At 38.3% G+C, this 25477-nt stretch overlaps 1 protein-coding gene across 1 annotated transcript in view; it reads right to left on the minus strand.

The window, feature by feature from the left end:
- SUMF1 (sulfatase modifying factor 1) overlaps nucleotides 1–25477 on the minus strand; it is a 75417-nt gene that overhangs the window by 48302 nt on the left and 1638 nt on the right. Inside the window, exons 2-4 of the mRNA XM_049640898.1 lie at nucleotides 6778–6985; nucleotides 6273–6286; nucleotides 3635–3675 (exon numbers count right to left, since the gene is read on the minus strand). Of these exons, the coding sequence (XP_049496855.1) occupies nucleotides 3635–3675; nucleotides 6273–6286; nucleotides 6778–6985 (263 nt within the window). The remainder of the gene's footprint in view (nucleotides 1–3634; nucleotides 3676–6272; nucleotides 6287–6777; nucleotides 6986–25477) is intronic.

A 25477-nucleotide genomic window follows, 5' to 3' on the forward strand; every position in this document is an offset into this window, starting at 1 on the left:
GGGGGGGGGGGGGCGCAGCAGAGGAAAGAGGACAATGGAAGGGAAACTTGTGATTTAAAATGTCTTGAAAAAGCCACAAATTTATGCTTAAATGGGTAGGATTAAACTATAGTAAAGTAGTCTTGGGATGTACAAATGGTGATAATACTATAAAGAAATACAGGGAAGCATTTACTTTATTTTTTTTAAGTTTACTTATTTATGTTTGAGAGAGAGAGAAAGCGTGACTGGAGGAGGGGCAGAGAGAGAATCCCAAGCAGGCTCTGAGCTGTCAGCAGAGTCTGACTGGGGCTCAAACCCATGAACTGTGAGATCATGACCTGAGTCAAAGGTGGACAGTTAACTGAGTGAGCCACCCAGGTGGCCCAGGAAGCATTTACTTTAAAAAGCAGGATAGCTTGATCTGATCTCAGCTCAGGTCTTGATCTCACAGTCATGAGTCCAAGTCCCGCACCGGGCTCTGCACTGGGCATGAAGCTTACTTAAAAAATAAAAAAATAAAAAGCAGGATAATGGCAACTTTAGGGACAGAGAAGGGGGACAAAGCTGTGGTTCATGGAGGGGGTTATTGGGACAGGCAGCGAAATTCTTGTTTCTGACTTAAGTGATAGTTACAAACATGCTCACCTTAGAACACTCAGTAAGCTAAACATTTGCTTTGTGCGGTTTTCTGTATTTGTGTTTTATTTTACAATAAAAAGGCTTTATTAAAGGAAAATCTGTATCACCAGTGCTGTCACAAAAAGAACATTTATGACATTTAAAATAAGTACATTCATTTAAAAGTTGTATGAATTATTTTAAATAATTATATGAAAATAAATAATATTATAAAATAATTACATGAAAGTAAACAATATTACTAAATTCTGTTAGCTACTGTAACCTGGGGAAGGTTCCAAGGTCAATTTTGCATGTTTAAAAGGAGACTAACAAGTGTCACCTAGTGCTAATGACGTCATCACTCAAATGAGACTTAGGCCTTGACATATTCAGGTTTAGGAAGAGACCTGAAAAGGGAATATCTGTCTCACTCCATGATTCAGGATTAGCTTATGCTTAGCTGCATACCACCTTAACTTAACTCCTGTTTCACTTCCAGTCCCCTCCTGGGCCATCCCATATGCTATGCTTGTGGAAACACTGGGTTAAAAAAAGGTCTGGTGCATGAGACTATGTCAGGCCTAAGAAGGGGTTGAAAACAAAAACTTAGCTCTCTCAAATCACGAATAGATTCATCGTATTCATTCCAGCCGTTTCTAAACATGCTTAAAAGGTTTGCTTTTCCATTATGAGCATTTAAGCAAGTGAGCAACACTACGATCCCGTGAGAGCGGCTTGTTATTGTCCTAGTTACAGCCACACACTCTTCGCTAGGCACTTACAGGGCACCTTCAGAGCCTAGCAATAATCTGCCTGTGCCTTTATGCCTAATGTGTTTGGAGGTTCTCAAGTGACAGGAGGCTCTGTATCTAAAAGAGCAAATCACAAAAATAAGTACAGAGGCCCTCCCTCATCTGAGCTCCGTATCTTAGAACAAGGTACTGCATCCAGAGTTGCTGGCTCATCAACCCTAGGCCAATGTGACCTCAAAGGCCTTTAAAAAAAAAAAAAAAAAAAAAAAAAAAAAAAAGTCTATCGGATTACATAGTAGACTTGTAATAAAAACTTGTAATGAGCAAAGAAAACTGAAATTCAGATGCAGCTTGGTCACGTTTTAAAAACATTTATGTAAAACACGTACAAAAAAGTGGCCTCATTCTCCTATAAATGAATTGAGAGCAAGTCTGGTTTCACCTCATGTCTCCCCCACCACTTTTGCTACAGTCATTGGAAAAGAAAGAAAACGGGAGCCAGGACAGTTTAATTTTTTTGGCACTACTGCTCACAAGAGAGAACAGTGACACCAATACAGAAAGACCAAGTTCAGCCAACTGAAAGGGAATCTGTGTAACAAAGGAAGATTAGGGTTGAATTCCTGTCTTCAATCTCTGTATCTTAATCAGTCTCCCTTGCAATCAAGGTGGCCCCCAATTCCCGTCTCTCTCTCACCACCTCCTGCCTCTTCTGCATTCCCTACTCTCTTTGTTTTGTGAACCTTCAACCTCCTAGCTTACCCACACCCCTTCCCTTGTTCTTATACTTTCTGCCTCCTTCTGAGACATGTGTGTAAACAAATATTCAAACATACAGAAATCCCAAGTTCTGCTCACCACACAGGTTATGGAAGCCCAGTGCACTATTCCCATGATTTCTGAGAAAAACACACCTAATTCACATTCCCTGGATCCTCTCTATGAAAGCAGGTATACCCTGGGTGGTAAGGCCAGTTCCGTGGCTCAGTGTCTTGTGACTATCCAGAGCAAAGGTCCCCCTTTCATGAATACTACTCTGATCATAGGAATTCATGAATGTTTAATTAAATAGGAAGCTCTCTCTCCACACTGGCACCTGATGAGGTCAAGACTTTAAGAAGAGAACTTAAAAAAAAAAAAATTCACATTTAAGCCTCCATTCTAGACATGACTGTAAGTAAAAAAAACCCAGAAACATCTAGTGGCCAGCTGAGTTTTCCTCAGCAACACAATGTGTCACTCAGGTGCACAAGACAGAAACCCAAGTCAGACCCAACACTTCTTCAAACACCATCCTGGACTTGTGGCATTTTCAATTCAAGGTGGTCTGGCCCATGGGCCTGTTACCACAATAAAATCTAGAGCAGAAATGGTTAGGTGCTGGGGGTGGTGAGGAGGGTGGCACTTGTAGTTTGGAGTTTTCAAGCCCTTTCCAACAAGCAGTAGAAAAATGTGAGAGTCTGTTTAAACATTACTTACTGCCTGCTGGATATCAGTCTTCACTTGCTCACTCAACATGCCTTCAAAGACAAAGGAGTCACCAAACTTCTCAGCCTGAAAGGAAAGAAGGCAATAAAAATCCAGGAAGGTTGGAGTAACATGTTTCACAAGTACCATTTTCTTTGCACACTGTTAAAGTGATTCTTCTTGTCCAGATGAATTTAAGTTTTTCTTATGACTTCCCAGAGGATTCAGAAATGACTTAAAAGCATCTGGCTTCCTATTAAAACAAGTTAATATCACTTACAGAGGCCACTGTCTTTTCAGGTTCATTTAGCTGATAAGAACGCAGACTGGAAGAGATTAGCTTTTGAGAATGTGATTGCTCCTGTTGATGGAAATGCATCTCCCCAAGTATTACAAATGACTTGGAAATAATAGTATTCCTTACATGTCAGATTACATAATCAACCTTTGTCCTTTGTTCTGCTGCTGCAATCTAGCTAAAAGAACTAAATGGCATTGCTTGCTGATATTCTGATATGATACTCTGGCTCCATGAAAGTGTCAACTGTGTTTATAAATCTCAAGTGGCCAATTCAAGCATCAGATGGAAATTTGTATTTTGATTATTTTCGTTTAACATTACCGTCTCAAGTCCTCATCTACCTGGTCTTATTTGTTGCATGTGACCTCATTCTGCAAATGCCTACATTAACCCCTTGGTCTCCATGGTTCTATTCTGCTAGTTTCCCTCCTCTTTCTGACTCTTCCTACTCACCCCCTGAAATGCACAGACTCTTCTTCTAGTCTCTAGACCACTGTTCCTCCCTAGTGCTCTGTCTGGGCTCTCTACTCTTCTTTCGCTACACCAGTGGCTCTTGGGCTTTGCGCAGTGGAGATCACCTGGCCAGCCTATCAAAACTACACATTACTGCTTCTCAGTTCCAGAGATTCTGATTCTGGAGGTCTGGGGTGAGGTCAAGGAGCCTGCATATGTGAACAGCTCAGCTGGTGATTCTAACACAGGTGGTCCAAGAGATCACACTTTGAGATACAGTGACAAACCACTACACAAAATCCTTCAGTCTCATCCCTTTAATGGCCACCAGCACACACTGCAATTGGCCCTCACATCTCTACTTCCAGTCCTATCCCCACTAGATGATATTAACTGCCTACTGGATCCCTGTAGTTCAGGCCTTACAGACAGCTCAAACTCCTTTTCCTCATCAGAGCTCATCATCTTTTCTTCTCCCCTGCTCTTCTTCCTTCTTCCCTTGTGGGGACATGCCTAAGCATCTAAGCCAACCCTTCATCCAATGAACACGTATCAAACACCCATCCCTGTTCTGTGCCTGACTATGAACTAAATGACAGAGATACAAGATCAATATAAAATAGGCACAGTCCCTGTCTTAAGAGCAGTTACTTGGTGCAAGGGGAGGATGCAGACAAAAAAAATCAAATCAAAGAAAAAAAAAGGAAGAAAATAATTACAACTTACTTGACCCTGTAAGATGAAGAGTATCAAGAAAAGCCTCTGTTTGATAGAGTGAGCCGAGAAAGCCTTCTTGAGAAGGAAACATTAAGCTGATACGAATCAAGAAAGAGAAGAAGCCAGCCACAGTAAGAGGGGGACAGGCAAGGAGAGAGGGAAACTCCAAGCAGGGAAAAAAAATATGGGCCACTGGGGTACCCAGGAGGCTCAGTTGGTTAAGTGTCTGAATCTTGGTTTCAGCTCAGGTCATGATCTCAAATTCGTGGGTTCAAGCCCCATGTCAGGGTCTATGCTGACAGTGTGGAGCCTGCTTGGGATTCTGTTTCCCTCTCTCTCTCTCTCTGCCCCTCCCCAACTCAGGCTTTCTCTGTCTCTCTCAAAATAAATAAATAAACTTTAAAAGAAAAAAAATACGGCTGAGATCTCAAGATGGAAAAGAATGCTGAGTTTTCAAGGAATAGAAACAAGACCAGCTGGGCTAGAACATGGTGAGTAAGTAGAATGTGATATGAAATGAAGATGCAGGGGAAGAAAAAAAAATGTAGTGTCATAAAAAGATGAAGTATTTATGCAAAGTAGGGGTTCTTAACACTTTTTGTGCCCTGGACCCTTCAGGCAGTATGGTGAAGCTTAGGGGCCTCCTTCTCAGAATGAAATGTTTAAAAGGCATAAAACAAAATCAATATGATTACAAAGAAAACTAGTTATGTATAAATATTAATAAGGTTAATTTATGCTATAGTAATATACATGTCCTCTTTATTAATAATATTAAGTGAGATCTAGTGGAAGGTCTCATAATTATCATTTCTAAAGTGGGGATAAATGCAAATATTTTAAGCTATATACAACAACAATAATGTGACAAAAACATTTGTGATTTCTATTGGTGACAAAGTTGGAGGTGCTACTACCATTGGTATGATTTGTCATCTGCCTCAGAATTGAAGGAAAAGCTAAATTTCACTTAAAGAGTAGTAAAAAGCTAGATGTCATTTTTCCCTATCCATGTTCCTGGGTGCCGTAAATTCTGTTGATTCTATCTTCTTTATGTTAAATGCTAATCTGAAGGGAGCTCCTCTCCTTCCAAGTCTTCTTCGAACTTACGTAGACTATTGAGGAAACTGATCTGAGAGGAACCTTATGAAACAACGAAAAAAAGAGGGACTTCTTGTACTCTAAACACATATAAAAGAGAAAAACACTTTATATATTTTAGGAAATTCAAAGAAATGTGATGCTGCATAACCACTGTTTGAACACTGTTTTGCTTTCAACATTTACTCTCAAATTACTATTTTTTTTTAAGATTTTATTTTTAAGCAATCTCTACACACAATGAGGGGCTCAAATTCACAACCGTGAGATCAAGAGTTGTATGCTCCACCAACTGAGCCAGCGAGGCTCCCCTCAAATTACTTTTTTACTTAAAAGAGAAAACTGAGGGGCACCATGATGACTCAGTTGGTGGAACGTCTGAGTCTTGATCTCAGCTCAGATCTTGATCTCAGGGGTATGAGTTCAAGCTCTGCGTTGGGCTCCATGCTGGGCATAAAGCCTACTTAAAAAAAAAAAAAAAAAATGATGTCTTGGGCCTGGGCAGGGGGAAATAAAACAAAACAAGGATCCCACAAACTGAAGGCGAGGGTAAAGTCCTCTGGTGAGAGAAAATGGGAAGTCTACAAAAGTATACTCTAGACACTTAGAGAAAGTTTCATAAACTAGAAAGCCTCCATCTACTTATTCCCTTTTAGAATAAATATCCACTTTCAGAACCTTGCTTTGGGATTCAGAACCAGAGAATAATCTGGAACTGCTACAGGAGAGCTTATGGGTTGTCAGGCATTGAAATAAAACCACAAAAATGAAAAGCCGCACTTCTGCATCTATAGCTTAATGAAATATGTAACCAAACTGCAATTTTTTGAAAGGGAAAAAGTGGCCTTACTCTAGATGCTATGTGCTATCTCAAAAACCCCGAGCAGTGGTACTCTGCATATTAAAACCCAGACACAATATAGGCTACTGGTTAAGAACACAGGCCCTGCCATCTCACTAGCCAGGCCTGAATCCCAGCCCCAACACTAGCTGTGTAACTCAGGGCAAACCACTTTCTAATCCTCAGTTTCCTGAAACATAACTGGCCTCATGGGGTTGCTATGAGAACTAGATTAGATGAAATATACATAAGGTGTTGAACATGGTATTGGGCACATAATAAAAAGTGGATAATCGATATTAGAAAAGAACAAGTTCGGGGCACCTGGGTGGCTCAGTCAGTTAAGCGTCCAACTTCAGCTCAGGTCATGATCTCGTGGTTCATGGGCTCAAGCCCTGCATTGGGCTTTGTGTTGACAGCTCCGAGCCTGGAACCTCCTTCAGATTCTGTGTCTCCCCCTCTCTCTGCCCTTCCCCCACTCATGCTCTGTCTCTCTATCTCTCAAAAATAAATAAACATTTAAAAAATTTTTTTTAGAAAACACCAAGTTCTTCCTCCCCATCCCAACCCTATTACCTCTGTCAAATAGCCAGTTGAGTTCACAAACTTCTCAAATTCAGCATTACTGACTTCATAGGCATCCATGTAAAAGGCATCAATAGCAACTCTCCTCGCAGGTGCTTCCCCATCTTGCTTTATCTGAGGATCATCTGTGCCCATTGTAAACACTCCGGCGGGGATGAGGACCATCTGCAGTGAAAGGGGAGACGAGGAGTTGTGCCATCAGAGCCAAAGTGGACCTGTGTCAAGCACAGAGCACCTAGCACACAATAAACACCCAAGGTATTACATGCCCACCACATAAATCACTGCACAGTGATATCACTCATGTTCCTGTGCAAGTCTCAAAAACACGTGAAAATTCTTTCGCAAGGTAGTTTCCTTAATCAAAACTCTACATGATATATACCGTGGAAATAGGTCTGGAGCAATAAATAGTCACCAAGCTGCTAATGGCTGGAGTGGAAAGGCAGGGAAAATATTCCACTTTTTTATACATTTCAGTATGATTTTCCTTTAATATGCTCTCATTTCCTTTGAATTTTTTCAAATTTTATTTTTAAAAATAAAATCAAATGCAAAAATGCCATATATCATATTCTTAAAAACCACTGAGTGAATGTGGGTCTCCAATGAAATAGAAAAGACTTAAATCACTGAAATGGAATAACTAAAAAGTTTAATAAGGGACCATGTCTTGCCCTTATTATGTCCTTGTCCTTAATTGATTCCTTATTAAAACTCTAATTGCAATTACTCTGCTCCTATCTACGGTCTCAAATAAAATCTAATCTCCAAGAGAGCAGTGGACTGCCTTGTTCACAACTGTATGTCTAGCCCTAAAGAGCACCTAAGGACTGCACTGAATATATTCACCTAAGAAATGCAAGCCTATGCTCAACATCATGAATCATTAGAAAAATATAAGTAAAAACTAAAAAGAGACTCTACTTCATGCCCACTAGCATGACTACAACCAAAGAGATTGACAATAACAAGTATTGACAAGGATGTGGAAGTTGGAATGTTCACATATTGCTGGAAGGAATGTGAAGTGATGCAGCTGCCTTAGAAAGCAGTCTCTTGGTTCTTCAAAAATCTAAAAACAGAGTTACCATATGACCCTGCAATTTCACTCCTACAAAGATATCCAAGATAAATGAAAACAAATGTCCACGAAGAAACCTCCTACACAAATGTTCAGAGTAGCATTATTCACAACAGCCAAAAAAACAGAAACTCAAATGTCCATCAAATGACAGATACACAAAATGTGGTACATCTATAAAATAATATATTACTCAGCCATAAAAAGAAATGAAGTGCCAGTACATATTACAATATGGATGAACCTTGAAAACATTATTCTAAGTGAAAGAATCTACTCACAAAAGGCCACATCTTGTATGATTCCATTCCTATGAAATGCCCGGAACAGACAAATCCAAAGAGACATAGTGTAGACCAGCAGTTGCCAGAGGTAGGAGGAAAATAAAAATGGGGAATGACTGCGAATGGATACAGCGTTTCTTTTTGGGGGTGATGCAATGTTCTGGAATTACTGATGCTGGTTGTGAAACCTTGTGAATGAGCTATGAAACACTGAACTGTTCAACTCATAAAGGTGAATTTCATGGTATGTCATTCTATCTCATTTTTTTTAAGTTTATGTATTTATTTGGAGAGAGAGAAAGACAGCATGCACACACATGCAAGCAGGAGAAGGGCAGAGAGAGGGGGAGGGAGAGAATCCCAAGCAGGATCCACACAGTACAGAGCCTTGATTTGGGGCTCAATCTCATGAACTGTGAGATTGTAACCTGAGCTAAAATCAAGAGCCAGACAGGTAACCAAGTGAGCCACCCACGCATTCTTATCTCAATGTTTAAAAAAAAAACCACACACACACAACCACACCATCTGTCAGAAATATACTCTGCAGCCACAGTATCTTACTTTCCAATCAGCTGAATGACAAATCAATTCATTGACCTCCCGGCAGCTTAAGAATTGTGAGGTATCTAATCTATAAAATAAGGGTTCTCAGGGTGCCTGGATGGCCCAGTCAGTTAAGTGTCTGACTCGTGATTTCAGCTCAGGTCATGATCTCACAGTTTCATGGATTCGAGCCCCACAATGGGCTCTGCAATGACAGTATGAATGGAGCCTGCTTGGGATTCTCTCTCTCTCCCTCTATCTCTGCCCTTCCCCCACTCACACTATCTCTGTCTCTCTCAAAAATAAGTAAACTTTAAAATAAAATAAAAATAAAATAAAATAAGGTTCAAATTGAGGAAGGAAAAAGAGGAAGTCAAAGAAAGATAACTAGGAATAAAAAGAAAGAATGTGGGTTAGCAGTAACAGAAGATCTGGAAAAACAAGATCAGAAGAAATGGAAAGTAGTAATCAACAATCATTGATTCCTACTATTTCCATTGATTATCTTTGCTAGTGGTTGTCTTTAATTCTGTGCATATATTTCCCAATGAAAATGAAGCTCTTTTCATCTATGATATATGGGTAATAAATGCTTATTAGTTGTCCAATGTATTATTATTCCTCTAAGGAATCATGCTTGGGGCACATGGATGGCTCAGTTGGTCAAGTGTCTGACTCTTGATTTCAGCTCAGGTCACGATCTCATGGTTGGTGAGACCACATGCGTGCACACACATGTACACTCCCTCTCTCTCAAAATAAATAAGTAAACTTTAAAAAAAATCATGCCTGATTATTCCTGTCCCCTAATCCCAGCATTACAGAGGTCACCCTGTCTTACTGGATCTCCTAAATGTATTTCCCTCTGATTTGTCCCCTCTTTTCTATTCCCAGACAACTGCAGGAGCCTCACAACCAGTCACCCTGTCTCCAGTCTCATCCTTTCACATCCCTCCTTGCTCCACGCTAAGCTGTTTATATTCTGTTCAGTCATTCATTCAGCAAATATTTAAGGACCTACTGAACTTTCTGAAATGCCAATCTTTGGTATCCAATACAATTTATTACAGCTCTGTTTTTAACAGAAGATTGGAAATAACCTAAATGTCCATCAGAAGTAGACAGGTTAAGTAAATTGTGGACCATCCACAAAACAGAAAGTTAAACATCCACAAGTAAAGGAAATACATAATAAATATATTTACCAATATATAGTAAACATAGTGGACTAATCACTTATAAAGCTAGCATGAAGATTAAAAGACACAGAAAGTGAAAACAACTCATCACAATAACTAGTTAAGGGATACATAAAATGAAAAGATACAAAATGAGATATCAAAAACATGAAATATGGCAGCAGGGAGTAAAAATGTGACACTTTAGAATGCAATAAAACAAGTTATCAACTTAAAAATAGGCTACATAAAAATCTCATGGTTGTTATATGAAAACCTCATGGTAATCACAAAGTGAAAACCTATAGTAAATACACAAAAGATAAAGGAAAAGGAATATAAGCATACCCCTAAAGTAACCAATCAAACCACAAAGAAGGAGAGCAAGAGAAGAAAAGAGGAACAGAGAGGAATAAGAACAAAAGCCAGAAAACAATGAACAAAATGGCAATAAGTACATACCTATCAATAATTACTGTAAATGTAGATGGACTAAACTATCCAATCAAAAGACAAAGAGTGACTGAATAAATTAAAAAACAAGGACCATCTATATGCAGTCTACAAGACACTTACTTTAGAGGTAACCACACACAGACTGAAAGTGAATGGAAAGAAAAAGATATTCCATGAAAATGGAAACCAACAGGAAGCTGGAGTAGCTATACTTACATCAGACAAAATCAACTTTAAAACAGAGACTACAATAAAACACAAGGAGCATTACATAATGATAAAGAGGCCACTCCAACATGGGGATATAACACTTGTAAAAATGTATGCAACCAACATATGTAAATATATAAACATGTAAATAGATGAACCAAATATTAATAGACCTAAAGGGAGAAATAGACAGCACCACAATAATATATCCCACTTATATCAATGGATAGGACACCCAGATAGAAAATCAATGAAGAAACCACAACCTTAAACAACACATTAGGTCAAATAGACTTAACAGACATATACAGAACATCCCATCCAAAAGCAAAAAATACACATTCTTCTCAAGTGCACATGGAACACTCTCCAGGACAGATCCCATGATAGGCCACAAAACAAGTCTTAATAAATTTAAGAGGTCTGAAATCATGTCAAGCAACTTTCCAAGCACAATGATATGAAACTAGAAATCAATTCCATAAAGAAAACCACAAAATTCACAGTTACGTTAAGATTAAACAACAGGCTACTTATCAATCAAGGGGTCAAAAAAGAAATCAAAACATAAATTTAAAAAATATGAGACAAATAAAAATGGAAATATACTAAAATTTATGGGATGCAGCAAAAGAAATTCTGAGAAATTCAAAGCAATAAATGAAGAAACCAGTTCTTTAAAAAGATAAAAATGATAAATCCTTAGCTAGACTCACCAAGAAAAAAAGAGAGTGGACTCAAATAAATAAAATCAAAAATGAAAGAGAAGATATTATAAATGATACCACAGAAACACAAAGGATAAGAAACCACCATGAACAATTATATGCCAAAAAATTGAACAACCTAAAAAACTGGAAAAAATTTCCAGAAACATACAACCTACCAGAATGAATCATGGAGAAACAGAAAATCTGAACAGACTGATTACTACTAAGGAAATTGAATCAGTAATCAAAAACCTCCCCCAAAAAACAAAAGTCTAGAACCAGACAGCTTCACTGGGGAATTCTACCAAACATTTCAAGAAGAATTATTACCAATCCTCCTCAAACATTTCCAAAAAACTGAAGAGAGAGAACTTCCGAACTCATTTTATGAGGTCAGTATTATCCCAACACCAAAACCAGACAGGATGCTGCAAGAATGAGAAATTATAGGCGCATATCTGTGATGAACATAGATGCAAAAATTCTCAACAAAGTATTAGCAAACTGAATTCAACAATACATTAAAAAGATCACACGCCATGATCATGGGGGATTTATTCCTGGGAAGCAAGTCTGATTCAACATCCACAAATCAGCCAATATGATACACCACATTAACATAACATCTGAGAAAAAATCATATGATCATATCAACAGATGCAAAAAAGCATTTGACAAATTTCAACATCCACTTAATTTTTCTTAAGGTTTATTTATTTTGAGAAGGCGGGGGCAGGGGCAGAGAGATGGAATCCTAGCAAGCCACATGCTGTCAGTGCAAAGCCTGACACAGGGCTCTATCTCATGAAACATGAGATCATGACCTAAGCTAAAATCAAGAGTCAGACACTTAACGGTCTGAGCCACCCAGGCACCCCCAAAATTCAACATCTACTTATGATAAAAATTCTCAACAAAGTGGGTACAGACAGAAAGTACCTAAACATAATAAAGGGTATGTGACAAGACCACAGCTAACATTATACTCAATGGTAAAAAGCTAAAAGCTTTTCCTTTAAGATCAGGAACAAGACAAGGATGCCCACTCTTGCCACTTTCATTCAATTTAATATTGGTAGTTCTAGCCAGAGTAATTAGAGAAGAAAAAGAAACAAAAGACATTCAAATGAGAAAGGAAGAAGTAAAACTATCACCATGTACAGATAACATTATATAGAAAACCCCGAAGACTCCACCAAAAAACTGTAAACTAATAATCAAATTCCAGTAATGTTGCAGGATACAAAATCAATAGCAAAAAATCCTGTTACATATCCATACAGTAATAACCAAATATCAGAAAGATAAAACAATCCCATTTACAACTGCATCGAAAATAATAAAATATTCAGGAATAAATTTAACCAAGGGGCTGAAAGACTTGTATACTGAAAACAACACATTAAGAAATTGAAAACAACCATGGAAAAGATATTCCATGCTCATGCATTTAAAGAATGAATATTGAATTAATTAATAAATTAATAAAGAATTAATAAAGAATTAATTGCATTCTTACGATTCAATGCAATTCCTATCAAATTCCAATAGCATTTTTCACAGAAATAGAAAAAACAAACCTAAAATTTGCATGAAACCACAAAAGACTCTGAATAGCCAAAGCAACCTTGAGAAAGAACAAAGGTGGAGGCATTGCACTCCCTGATTTAAAACAGTATTACAAAGCTACAGTAATTAAAACAGAATGGTATTGGCATAAAAACAAACAATGAAACATAACAGAGAGCCCAGAAATAAACCCATGTAAACATGGTCAATAAGTTTACAACAAAGAGGCCAAGAATATCAAATGGAGAGAAGAGTCTCTTCAATAAATAGTGTTAGGAAAACTGGATAGCCACATTCAGAAGAATGAAACTAAACCACTATCTTACACCATACACAAAATTAACTCAAAATGGATGAAAGACTTGAACATAAGACCTGAAACCATAAAATTCTGGAAGAAAACCTAAGCAGTAAGCTCCTTGTTACAGGTGTTCGTGATGATTTTTTGAATCTGACACTAAAAGTATAACAAAAGCAAAAATGAATAAGTGGGTCTATTATCAAATTAAAAAGCATCTGTACAGCAAAGGAGACCATCAATAAAATAAAAAGGCAACCTAATGAATGATAGAAATTTTTTGCAAATCATGTATCTAACAAGAAGCTAATATTCATAATATATAAAGATCTCATACAATTCAACAGCAAAAAAAAAAATCTGATTAATAAATGGCCTAAATAGACATTTTTCCAAAGAAAACATATAGATGGTCAACAAGTACGTGAAAAGATGCTCACCATCATTATCACAGAAATGTAAATCAAAACTACAATGAGATTGCACCTCATACCCGTTAGAATGGCTATTATCAATACACCTCACATTTGTTACAATGGCTCTTATCAACAGTATAAGAAATAAGTGCTGGCAAAAAATGTGGTTAAAAGAAACTCATGTGTACTGTTGGCCGGGATGTAAATTGGTACAACCACTATGGAATACAGTATAGAGGCTCCTCAAAAAGCTAAAAAGTATTATTTAAACAATGACCACATAGAGGCGCCCCTGTAGCCCAGTCAGTTGAGCGTACAACTTCGGTCCAGGTCATGATATTGCGTTTCACAAGTTCGAGCCCCACATTGGGCTCTGTGCTGACAGTTTGGAGCCTACAGCCTGTTTCAGATTCGGTCTCCTGCTCTCTCCGCCCTCCCCCACTCATGCGGTCTCTCTGTCTCTCAGAAATAAACAAACATTAAAATATATTTAAAAAATAAAAAAATAAAGAACCACATAATCAGTAATTTCACTTCTGGGTATTTACCCAAAGATAACTAAAACAGAAATTCAAAAAGATGTATGCACCCCAATGTTCAAGGTAGCACTATTTTTTTTTAATTTTTTTTTTTAACGTTTTATTTATTTTTGAGACAGAGACAGAGCATGAACGGGGGAGGGGCAGAGAGAGAGAGAGAGACACAGAATCGGAAGCAGGCTCCAGGCTCTGAGCCATCAGCCCAGAGCCTGATGCGGGGCTCGAACTCACGGACCGCGAGATCGTGACCTGAGCCGAAGTTGGACGCCCAACCGACTGAGCCACCCAGGCGCCCTGGTAGCACTATTTATAATAGCCAAGATACAGAAACAACTTAAGTGTCCATCAGTGGATGAATGGATAAAGGAACTGTGGAATGTATGTAAGTATATAAATACGTGCATATATATAAAAATATACCGCCTTGTGTATATCATATACATGGTATGTATAATGTATATATACATATATTTCTCAATTGTTCAGTCATAAAAAAGAATAAAATCTTGTCATTTGCAACATGGATGGACCTTGAGGGCATTACGCTAAGTAAAGTAAGTCAGACAGAGAAAGACAAATAACATACGACCTCTCTTCTATGTGGAATCTAAAGAAACAAACAAATAAAAAACAAGCTTACAGATACAGAGAACAGATTGGTGGTTGCCACAGGCAGGGGGTGGGGGGCAGGAAAGGAGGTAAAAGAAAATTGGTCAGTTACACCTCAATAAAAATAAATTTTTAAAAAAGATTGGTCAGGAGGGACTGGATGGCTCAGTTGGTTGAACACCCAACTCTTGATTTCAGCTCAGGTCATAATCTCATGGTTCATGGGTTCGAGCCCTGCATCAGGCTCCACGCTGATGGTGCAGAGCCTGCTTGGGATTCTGTCTCCCTCTCTCTCTGCCCCTCTCCTGTTCCCCTCTCTCAAAATAAATAAATAAACATTTTTAATTATTTTTTAATTAAAAAGATTGGTCAGTTCCAGAAAGGCATAGCTTTTTACTTCTCTAAAAAAATACTATGTACTTTTTGTCAGTTCTATAAGGAATCAGGTGGAAACCCAACTTGTAACTGATACAAGATTTCAAATTTATTCTGGGGCTTCTTTAGTGCCCCATACACATCATTGCTTAGAAAATTCAGGGCATTGTAGCAATGTGGATGGAACTGGAGAGTGTGATGCTAAGTGAAATAAGCCATACAGAGAAAGACAGATACCATATGGTTTCACTCTTATGTGGATCCTGAGAAACTTAACAGAAACCCATGGGGGAGGGGAAGGAAAAAAAAAAAAAAGAGGTTAGAGTGGAAGAGAGCCAAAGCATAAGAGACTGTTAAAAACTGAGAACAAACTGAGGGTTGATGGGGGGTGGGAGGGAGGAGAGGGTGGGTGATGGGTATTGAGGAGGGCACCTTTTGGGATGAGCACTGGGTGTTGTATGGAAACCAGTTTGACAATAAACTTCATATATTGAAAAAAAATAAAAGAAAAGAAAAACTTAAAAAAAAAGAAAATTCAGGGCAAATGGCTGTTTTTGTTATTGTTTTTGTTTTAGGAGAATGGACACCTTTACTGCACCACCTAAAACCTAAAATCTTTTTTAGTTGTAACAAATATTTTAAAAAGCATTACATATATTGCTTAATAAATTGTAAGGCAAACATCTTTATAACCCACCCTCCATGAAAGAAAGTATTTTGCCAATTACTGCAGAAGCCATTATTATGCCCATGGTGAACATAAATCCTCTGTCTCATCAGAGAGGAAAACCACTGCTCAGACTTTTCACTTTTATTTAAGATACAATTGATACAGGACATTATATTAGCTCAGGTGTACAACATGATTCAATAATCCTATATAGTATGAAATGATCACATAATAAGTCTAGTTAACATCCATCACAACAGTTAAATAATTTGGTTTTTTATGGTAAAAACTTTTAAATCTCTTACCAACTTTCAAATATATAATACTGCATTAACTATAGTCACCATACTGCACTATCCTTTTATATGCACTGTTACCTTATTTTATTTGCAGTTTAATTATTTAACTATGCATCCTGTACATTATAGCTTTACATTGTTTTTTTTTTTTTAATATGGTATTTAGGTATCTAAATCTGTAAGTTCTCCCTTACCTTTTTCCTCTTGCAATTTATTTGCTGAAGAAACTGGGTCATTTGTCCAATAGAGATTCCCAGAGTCAAGATTTTGTTGACTATACACCCTTTCTTAATAACAACCCTTGAGAAAGTCGGGATAGAAGGAACATACTTAAAGATCATAAAAGCCATTTATGAAAAGCCCACAGCTAACATCATCCTCAATGGGGAAAAACTGAGAGCTTTTTCCCTGAGATCAGGAACACGACAGGGATGCCCACTCTCACCGCTGTTGTTTAATATAGTGTTGGAAGTTCTAGCATCAGCAATCAGACAACAAAAGGAAATCAAAGGCATCCAAATTGGCAAAGATGAAGTCAAGCTTTCGCTTTTTGCAGATGACATGATATTATACATGGAAAATCCGATAGACTCCACCAAAAGTCTGCTAGAACTGATACATGAATTCAGCAAAGTTGCAGGATACAAAATCAATGTACAGAAATCAGTTGCATTCTTATACACTAACAATGAAGCAACAGAAAGACAAATAAAGAAACTGATCCCATTCACAATTGCACCAAGAAGCCTAAAATACCTAGGAATAAATCTAACCAAAGATGTAAAAGATCTGTATGCTGAAAACTATAGAAGCTTATGAAGGAAATTGAAAAAGATACAAAGAAATGGAAAGACATTCCCTGCTCATGGATTGGAAGAATAAATATTGTCAAAATGTCAATACTACCTAAAGCTATCTACACATTCAATGCAATCCCAATCAAAATTGCACCAGCATTCTTCTCGAAACTAGAACAAGCAATCCTAAAATTCATATGGAACCACAAAAGGCCCCGAATAGCCAAAGTAATTTTGAAGAAGAAGACCAAAGCAGGAGGCATCACAATCCCAGACTTTAGCCTCTACTACAAAGCTGTCATCATCAAGACAGCATGGTATTGGCACAAAAACAGACACATAGACCAATGGAATAGAATAGAAACCCCAGAACTAGACCCACAAACATATGGCCAACTCATCTTTGACAAAGCAGGAAAGAACATCCAATGGAAAAAAAACAGTCTCTTTAACAAATGGTGCTGGCAGAACTGGACAGCAACATGCAGAAGGTTGAAACTAGACCACTTTCTCACACCATTCACAAAAATAAACTCAAAATGGATAAAGGACCTGAATGTGAGACAGGAAACCATCAAAACCCTAGAAGAGAAAGCAGGAAAAGACCTCTCTGACCTGAGCCGTAGCAATCTCTTACTCGACACATCCCCAAAGGCAAGGGAATTAAAAGCAAAAGTGAATTACTGGGACCTTATGAAGATAAAAAGCTTCTGCACAGCAAAGGAAACAATCAACAAAACTAAAAGGCAACCAACGGAATGGGAAAAGATATTTGCAAATGACATATCGGACAAAGGGCTAGTATCCCAAATCTATAAAGAGCTCACCAAACTCCACACCCGAAAAACAAATAACCCAGTGAAGAAATGGGCAGAAAACATGAATAGACACTTCTCTAAAGAAGACATCTGGATGGCCAATAGGCACATGAAAAGATGTTCAACGTTGCTCCTTATCAGGGAAATACAAATCAAAACCACACTCAGGTATCACCTCACTCCAGTCAGAGTGGCCAAAATGAACAAATCAGGAGACTATAGATGCTGGAGAGGATGTGGAGAAACGGGAACCCTCTTGCACTGTTGGTGGGAATGCAAATTGGTGCAGCCGCTCTGGAAAGCAGTGTGGAGGTTCCTCAGAAAATTAAAAATAGACCTACCCTATGACCCAGCAATAGCACTGCTAGGAATTTACCCAAGGGATACAGGAGTACTGATGCATCGGGGCACTTGCACCCCAATGTTTATAGCAGCACTCTCAACAATAGCCAAATTATGGAAAGAGCCTAAATGTCCATCAACTGATGAATGGATAAAGAAATTGTGGTTTATATACACAATGGAGTACTACGTGGCAATGAGAAAGAATGAAATATGGCCTTTTGTAGCAACGTGGATGGAACTGGACAGTGTGATGCTAAGTGAAATAAGCCACACAGAGAAAGACAGATACCATATGGTTTCACTCTTATGTGGATCCTGAGAAACTTAACAGAAACCCATGGGGGAGGGGAAGGAAAAAAAAAAAAAAAGAGGTTAGAGTGGGAGAGAGCCAAAGCATAAGAGACTGTTAAAAACTGAGAACAAACTGAGGGTTGATGTGGGGTGGGAGGGAGAGGAGGATGGGGGATGGGTATTGAGGAGGGCACCTTTTGGGATGAGCACTGGGTGTTGTATGGAAACCAATTTGACAATAAATTTCATATATTGGAAAAAAAATAAAAAAATAAAAATTCTCAAAAAAAAAAAAAAAGATTTTGTTGACTATAAACTTATAGTGTAGTTTACAATTATCCCCTGTCCTCTGCACCTCCTGAAAATTGATAGCTGAATCTGGAGGCTTTATCAGATTCAGGTTTGATTTGGGGGTAGTTAAAACTTCCCTAGAGGTGGTGATGTCTTCTTCATTAAGAAGCACATAGTGTAGGGGTGCATGGGTGGTTCAGTCAGTTAAGCAACTCTTGGTTTTGGCTCAGGTGATGATCTCAAGGTTCATGTCAATTTAATCATATACCACTTTCCTACTTAATTTGTTTAGGTGTGCCCCTCACCTTTTCAGGGTAAAATAAAGTATCTAAGCCTTGAAGCCTAATCTCTCACCATCTCCCTCATCCTGTATTCTACCTACACTGTCTGTAAACAGTCAATATTCAAGATCACTTCCTCTAGGCCTATTGCCTACAATTCCCTTCTCTGTCTGAGTCGTATGTCCCTCATTTGGGTTCCTCAAATAAATACCTCTATGCATCCTAAAAAGTGGCACACACAGTAACTTAATGATGGGTTTTCACCTCCCCTAGATCCTAGGCTCTTTAGGAATCACAAAGTTTTCACTTCTATATCCCCAGGGCCTAGCATGGCACATAGTTCAGGGTAGACACTTAAAAAAAAAAATCTTTATGGACTGAATGAGTGAAATCATAAATATGATGAGGAATTTGCTATTTGAATTATTCCTAATTGTAAAAATTCTTTTTCTTTCATAACACAGTCCCAGACTTGGATAGCATGGTTGCATGATATGAAACCTGTGTAAAAGACACTGCTTCACAAACATTCTATATTTTCTTAGTAGAGGTTTGGGCCTCATCTTTACCTTTGAACCTCAGATCCAAATGCATTGTCTTCTGGAATCTCAGGCCAAAGGAAATTCTCAAAAGCAACCACAAGGTAATTTTATGGGAAGAAGAAACCACGGCCCAAAGCCAGATCACCAGCTCGGTCTTCCCTTTTAAGGAAGAAGCCAGTCCACACCCTCGGGTAGTACACAAAGCAACACAGCTCTCCACCAGAAAATGCTCCAACCTACACAGGGAGGAGTTTTCCAGTGTGAAGAAAATAGAACATTTGGAGACAGACCAAATGAACAGGGTCAATATTATTTTGGGGTTCCTAGGAAGTATTCTTGCAGTATTTCAGTGACTGGGTATAATGTAAAGCTGTTGTAGTATAGAGGAGTAATAGGCACAGGTTGAATTGTGTGACATAAAAGCTTTGCCTCCCCTCCCCCCAAAAGAAAGACTGTGCTCAAGACTGAACTGGGTTCATGCATTATTCTCATAATCCTCCAAATGTCTGAGACACAAGATTCCTCAGGCCTTGGAAGAGACGGCAGAATGTTAAGCAGTTCTGCAGAGAAGCAGAAAAATAGAAGACTTCAGACAAAAGCTTCAAGTGTAGTTTTAAAATGATTATTAAAATGGTCTAAAAAGAGGTTTAATAAAGGACAAAAGGTAAAAATGAAAAAGCTCTCCAGCAGCAGACAGGTAGGTCCTATCCTGAGAACAGGTGTTCAGACCCACAGGAAGCTGTGCGCCTTGTTCCTAATGAAGTTTTACAATCACCTCATTTTCTCATCCTCTTCTCCCTCAAGGTGAGTACCAACAATGCTAATACAATCACAACTTCCACTGTGGACTCCTGGCCTAGTTTTTCTTTTTCTTCTTTCATTAACCATCAGAGATAGCCAACCCTGAATAAGCCAAGTTTCCGTTCTGGAGGCGTTCTGGAAGTAATAGATAACAGTAGCCTGCATTGCTCTGAGTAGATCAGAATTTCCAATTTCCACGAATGAGATAAAGTTTCCTGTCCTACAAATGTGAAATGTGGTGCTGGTAAAATCCAGAGCACCAGGTGTTTCAATCTGTAGGACCGTAAGCCAGATGAAATAACCATTCTAATAAAGTCTTCCTTTTGAAGTTCCAGATTCAAACAATCCATTCCTCCTTGAAAGTATGTTAAAGCCCTTTTGCCACACCACAGTTTGTGTCAATGCCACTCAAGCCAAAAGCACAGAAGTCAAGGTGATTCTTTTACCAGTAGAACCATATTTGGGCTACACACTCCAGCCAGGTGCAGTGGGCATCTATTACTTTTGCCCACCTGGCATTCATTGCTTCCTGTTCTTGTCAGAGCAACTGACATCCCTTTGAAAACCATGTATTCAACTCTCTAAGTATAGAGAGTCATGAGCTCTACCCCACCTACTGTGGCTCAGGTTGGCCAACTGTGACTTTGAGAAAAGGGGTACTCTCTCTTCCATCAGTAAAAAGAGATAGACAGAAAGAGAGAGACTGCCTGAAAATGGAGCAAACACATAAGAAAGAAGAGCCAGGAGACAGTCAAAAAGGAAGATCTGAAGATACTGCCTCAGGCCCTGGAACCAGTTGTGTCTGGGGCCTTATCTGCTCTTGAACTTTCCAACTATGAGAGCCCATAATGGCCCTCCTCCCACTTTTTTTCCAGCTGAGGTCAGCTTTGCCTTTTCTTTCCCTTGCTGTGAGATTTTTATCTTACATACAAAAATGAAATAAGCTTATATGAACACTTTTGGGTAGGCCTCCCTTTTCCTTCTTTCCTCTCCTCAAATCTAATAAGCTAAAGGCTCAGAAGAAAGTGAGGTGAAAAAGAGAAGCATGATCTCTGGATCTGCCTTAGCTGTCTATACAAGGCTTATCTATCTATACCATTCTCTTAGTCTACCGCCTACACAGACAGACAATAATTATAGACGGAATAACATTAAAGTTCCTTCAAGCCCTGGGATTTATGAGTTTATTAAGCCTCAGTGGCCTCATCTGTAAAGTGGGCAATAATATCTCTTACTGGATTCTTGGGAGGATGAGACACAGCAAAAGATCATTTTACAAAGTTTTCTTCAAAGTATGGGACACCCTTTATTCCCACAGCAGTTTTTTCAGTATTGTATCCACCAAAAAAAGGTAACAGATCATTCAAGCAATTATTAGAGAACGTCTAAAATGTGTAAAGCACTCTGGCAATAGAGATACAGAGATTTAAAAAGGTCTAAAAATACTTCCCATGTAGAATATCAGACAACTACACAGAAAATACCAAAGAAAATATACAAGTTGCCTTTAATACTACTTTCTGGAGGAAAGGTTTCATGGAAGAGATGGCATTCAATCATGCTTCGACACATGGGAAAGCATTACCCAATCAGAAACATTCTCAGGAAATCAGGACTGGAGTTACCCATACATACAGAGCCATGACATACAATTTAATCATCCCATGATTCCAAATGCCTTTCAAGCAACAGTTTTAAAAGATACATGGAGATCAAAACATCTTGCTACCTTGTACAAAATAACCCCAGTAGAAATCGTTAGGACAATTTTCTCATTGAGAATTATATATATTTTTAACCAGAAGGGACTTGAGTAAAATTTTAAAATATCTAAGTTGTTTCCCATACAATTTTTACTGCAGGAACTTTCCAATGAAACTATAAATTCCTTGAGGGTAAAGCCAGTGCTATTTATTATTTTGTGTCCCTCATCTTGCCAAGTGCTCATTAAATGAATTGAAATACAAAAAAAAGACTCACAGTTGAAAAGCGTTACGTTAAAAAGTGTGAAAATGTCATCCCCAGAAACCTTACATTACTAACATTTCCCAGAACATACCATGCACTTGCACAACGCTTTGTTTGCGCCCACGCTCCTCCCCTTCTTGGAATGTCCTTCAATCTGTCCTTCCATCCCAGCTCCTGAAAATGTCTCCTTCAAGCCCTAGCTCTAATGTGACCTTTTCTTTAAGACATTTCCTAATTTGTCCAGGAAGAATGAATCGTTGCTTCCTCTCCAAGGGCTTTGTAACATATTTCTCCTGTAGTGTTATCACTATGGTAAAATGATGCTTACATGTAATTGTGTGTGGAGGGGGAAGGGAGAGAGATAGAGAGTGAGAGAGAGAGGAAGGTAGGGGGAGAAAACGATGGGGGAACAGAGAGTGCACATGTGCAGACGCTAGCAAGCACACACCCACCAGAGAGTAAATGGTAAATGCCTTAAGGGGAGGGCATAGGTCTTTTTCTTTTCTTTATGCCCAGGACATAAGGTAGTGTTATAAAATATGTGTACCAAATAAACATCTGCTGAATTAAACTAAATAAACACAAAAGAAAAAAATTAGATTTAATACAACCCCAATCCAAATCTCAGAAAGTTATTTTATGATATCAACAAAGTGATTCTAAGTTTATATGAACAGACAAAAGACCCAGAATAGCCAACACAACACTGAAGGAAAAAAACAAAGCTAGAGGGTGGATGCTACCCAACTTGAAGAGTTACTGTAAAGTTACAGTAATCAAGATGGTGTATACTGGTGAAAGAACAAATAGATCAATAAAACAGCAAAGAGAGCCCAGGAGAAAACCTCCATAAGGAAAGTCAACTGGTCTTTGAGGAAGGAGCTAAGGCAAAACAGTGGAGCAAAGATAGTCTCTTCAATAAACAGTGCTAGAACAACTGGATATTCACATAAAAATAATAATCCAGACACAGACATTATACCCTTCACAAAAATTAACTCAAAATAGACCACAGACCTAAATCTAAAATGCAAAACTGTAAAACTCTTAGAAGATAACATAGGAGAAAACCTAGATGACAATGGGTATGGTGATGACTTTTTTACTTTTTTTAATGTTTATTTATTTTTGAGAGAGAGACAGACAGACAGACTTGAACAGGGGAGGGGCAGAGAGAGAGGGAGGCACAGAAATTGAAGCAGGCTCCAGGCTCTGAGCTGTCAGCACACAGCCCGACACGGGGCTTGAACTCATGAACCATGAGATCATGACCTGAGCTGAAGTCAGATGCTTAATTAACTGACTGAGCCACCCAGGGGCCCGGGTGATGACTTTTTAGACACAACATCAAAGGCATCATCCACAAAAGAAGGTGCCAAGCCAGGCTTCAATAAAATTAAAAATTTCTGCTCTTCAAAAAATAATTCAAGAGAATGAGAAGACAAGCCACAGACTAAGAAAAATTCGCAGATGACACATCTGATAAAGGACTGTTATCCAAAACAAAGAACTCTTCAAACTCAACAATAAGAAAACAAAACAATCTGATTTAAAAACGGGCCAAGGGGCACCTGGGTGCCTCAGTCAGTTACGTGTCTGACTCTTGATTTCAGCTCAGGTCATGATTTCATGGTTTGTGGGTTCAAGCCCTCATCAGGCTCCACACTAACAGTGTGAAGCCTGCTTGGGATTCTGTCTCCCCCTTTCTCTGCCCCTCCCCTGCTCACTCTCACTCTTGCTCTCTTTCTCTCTCAAAATAAATAAATAAACATCAAAAAAGAAAAGGAAAAAAATTAAAAGGAAAATAAAAACGGGCCAAAGACTTAACAGACACCTCAACACAGAAGACACACAGATGGCAAAGATATCATATGTTAAGCAAAAAAATGCAAACTAAAACAACAGTGAGATACCCTACATACCTCAGAATGCCCAAAATCTGGAACAATGACAACACCAAATGCTGGTGACAGTGTGGAGCAAGAGGAACGCTCATATATTGCTAGTGGGAATGCAAAATGATACAACCACTTTGGAAGACAATTTTGCAGTTTCTTAAAAACCTAAGCATATTCTTGCCATATGTTCCAGCAATTGTGCTTCTTGGTATTTATGAAAATTTATGTCCATACAAAAACCTGCACACAGATGTTTATAGCAGCTTTATTCCTAATTGCCAAAACTTAAATGCAAGCAAGATGCCCTTTGGTAAGTGAATGGATAGATAAACTGTAGTTTATGGATATTATTCAGTGCTACAAAGAAACTAGCTATTAAACTATGAAAAGACATCGAAGAATCGTAAATGCATATTACCAAAGAAAGAAGACAATCTGAAAGGCTACATAGTATATAATTCCAATTGTGGCATTCCAGAAAAGGCAAAACTATGGGCACAATAAAAAGATCAGACGTTGCCAGTGGGGAGGAGGGGAAGGAATGAATAGAGGGAGCACAAAGATTTTTAGGGGAATGAAAATACTATATACACCACACTATATGATATTATAATGATGAATATACACCATACATTTGTCCAAACCCATACAACGCACAACACCAAGTGTGAACCCTAAGGAAAACTATGGACTTTGGATGACTATGATACATAAATGTAGGCTCATCATTCGTAACAAATGTACCATTCTGGTGGAGGATGTTGATAACTGGGGAGGCTATACATTGTGTAGGGGGTGGGGATATACGGGAAATTTCTGTACCTTCTTCTCAGTTTTGTTTTAAATGTAAAAATCCTCTAAAAGAAACAGTAAGTTTTAAAAAAAAGAAAATTAAGGGAAACAATGTCAATCACTACAACCAAGTATCTCTCTCATAATATTGGACTTCTTGAATTCAGAATAATGGCTAAGTGTCAGAATTAGACCAAAGTCATCTCCACATGAACTGAAACACTTGAAACTAAGGAAAACAGAGAGATAAAAAACTGCCTCTTATGAAGTCTTTTGTCTTGATAACAAGGCTACTTTGGGTTCATTCATTAAGTAGAGTCCTTGAATGCTTGTGAGCTGTGTTCTCAGCAACAGCTAGTTCTCTAATAGCATAAGATGCCTCCAAACATTAGAGAAAGTGAATGCAAGGGAAGACTAGCATAAAATAAAAACATGTATGAAGAAACAAACAAACAAGCAAACAGGAACTTGCCAAAAATGACCCAAACAATACCTAGGCCAGACCCAAAACCACTCCGAAAAAATGGAAAAAAATGTTTATCTTATGAACATAATTAAACAGACATTGGCACCCACATCTCATTCTGAAA

This window comes from Panthera uncia, chromosome A2 (genome assembly GCF_023721935.1).
Source record: "Panthera uncia isolate 11264 chromosome A2, Puncia_PCG_1.0, whole genome shotgun sequence".
Taxonomy (NCBI): Eukaryota; Metazoa; Chordata; class Mammalia; order Carnivora; family Felidae; genus Panthera; species Panthera uncia.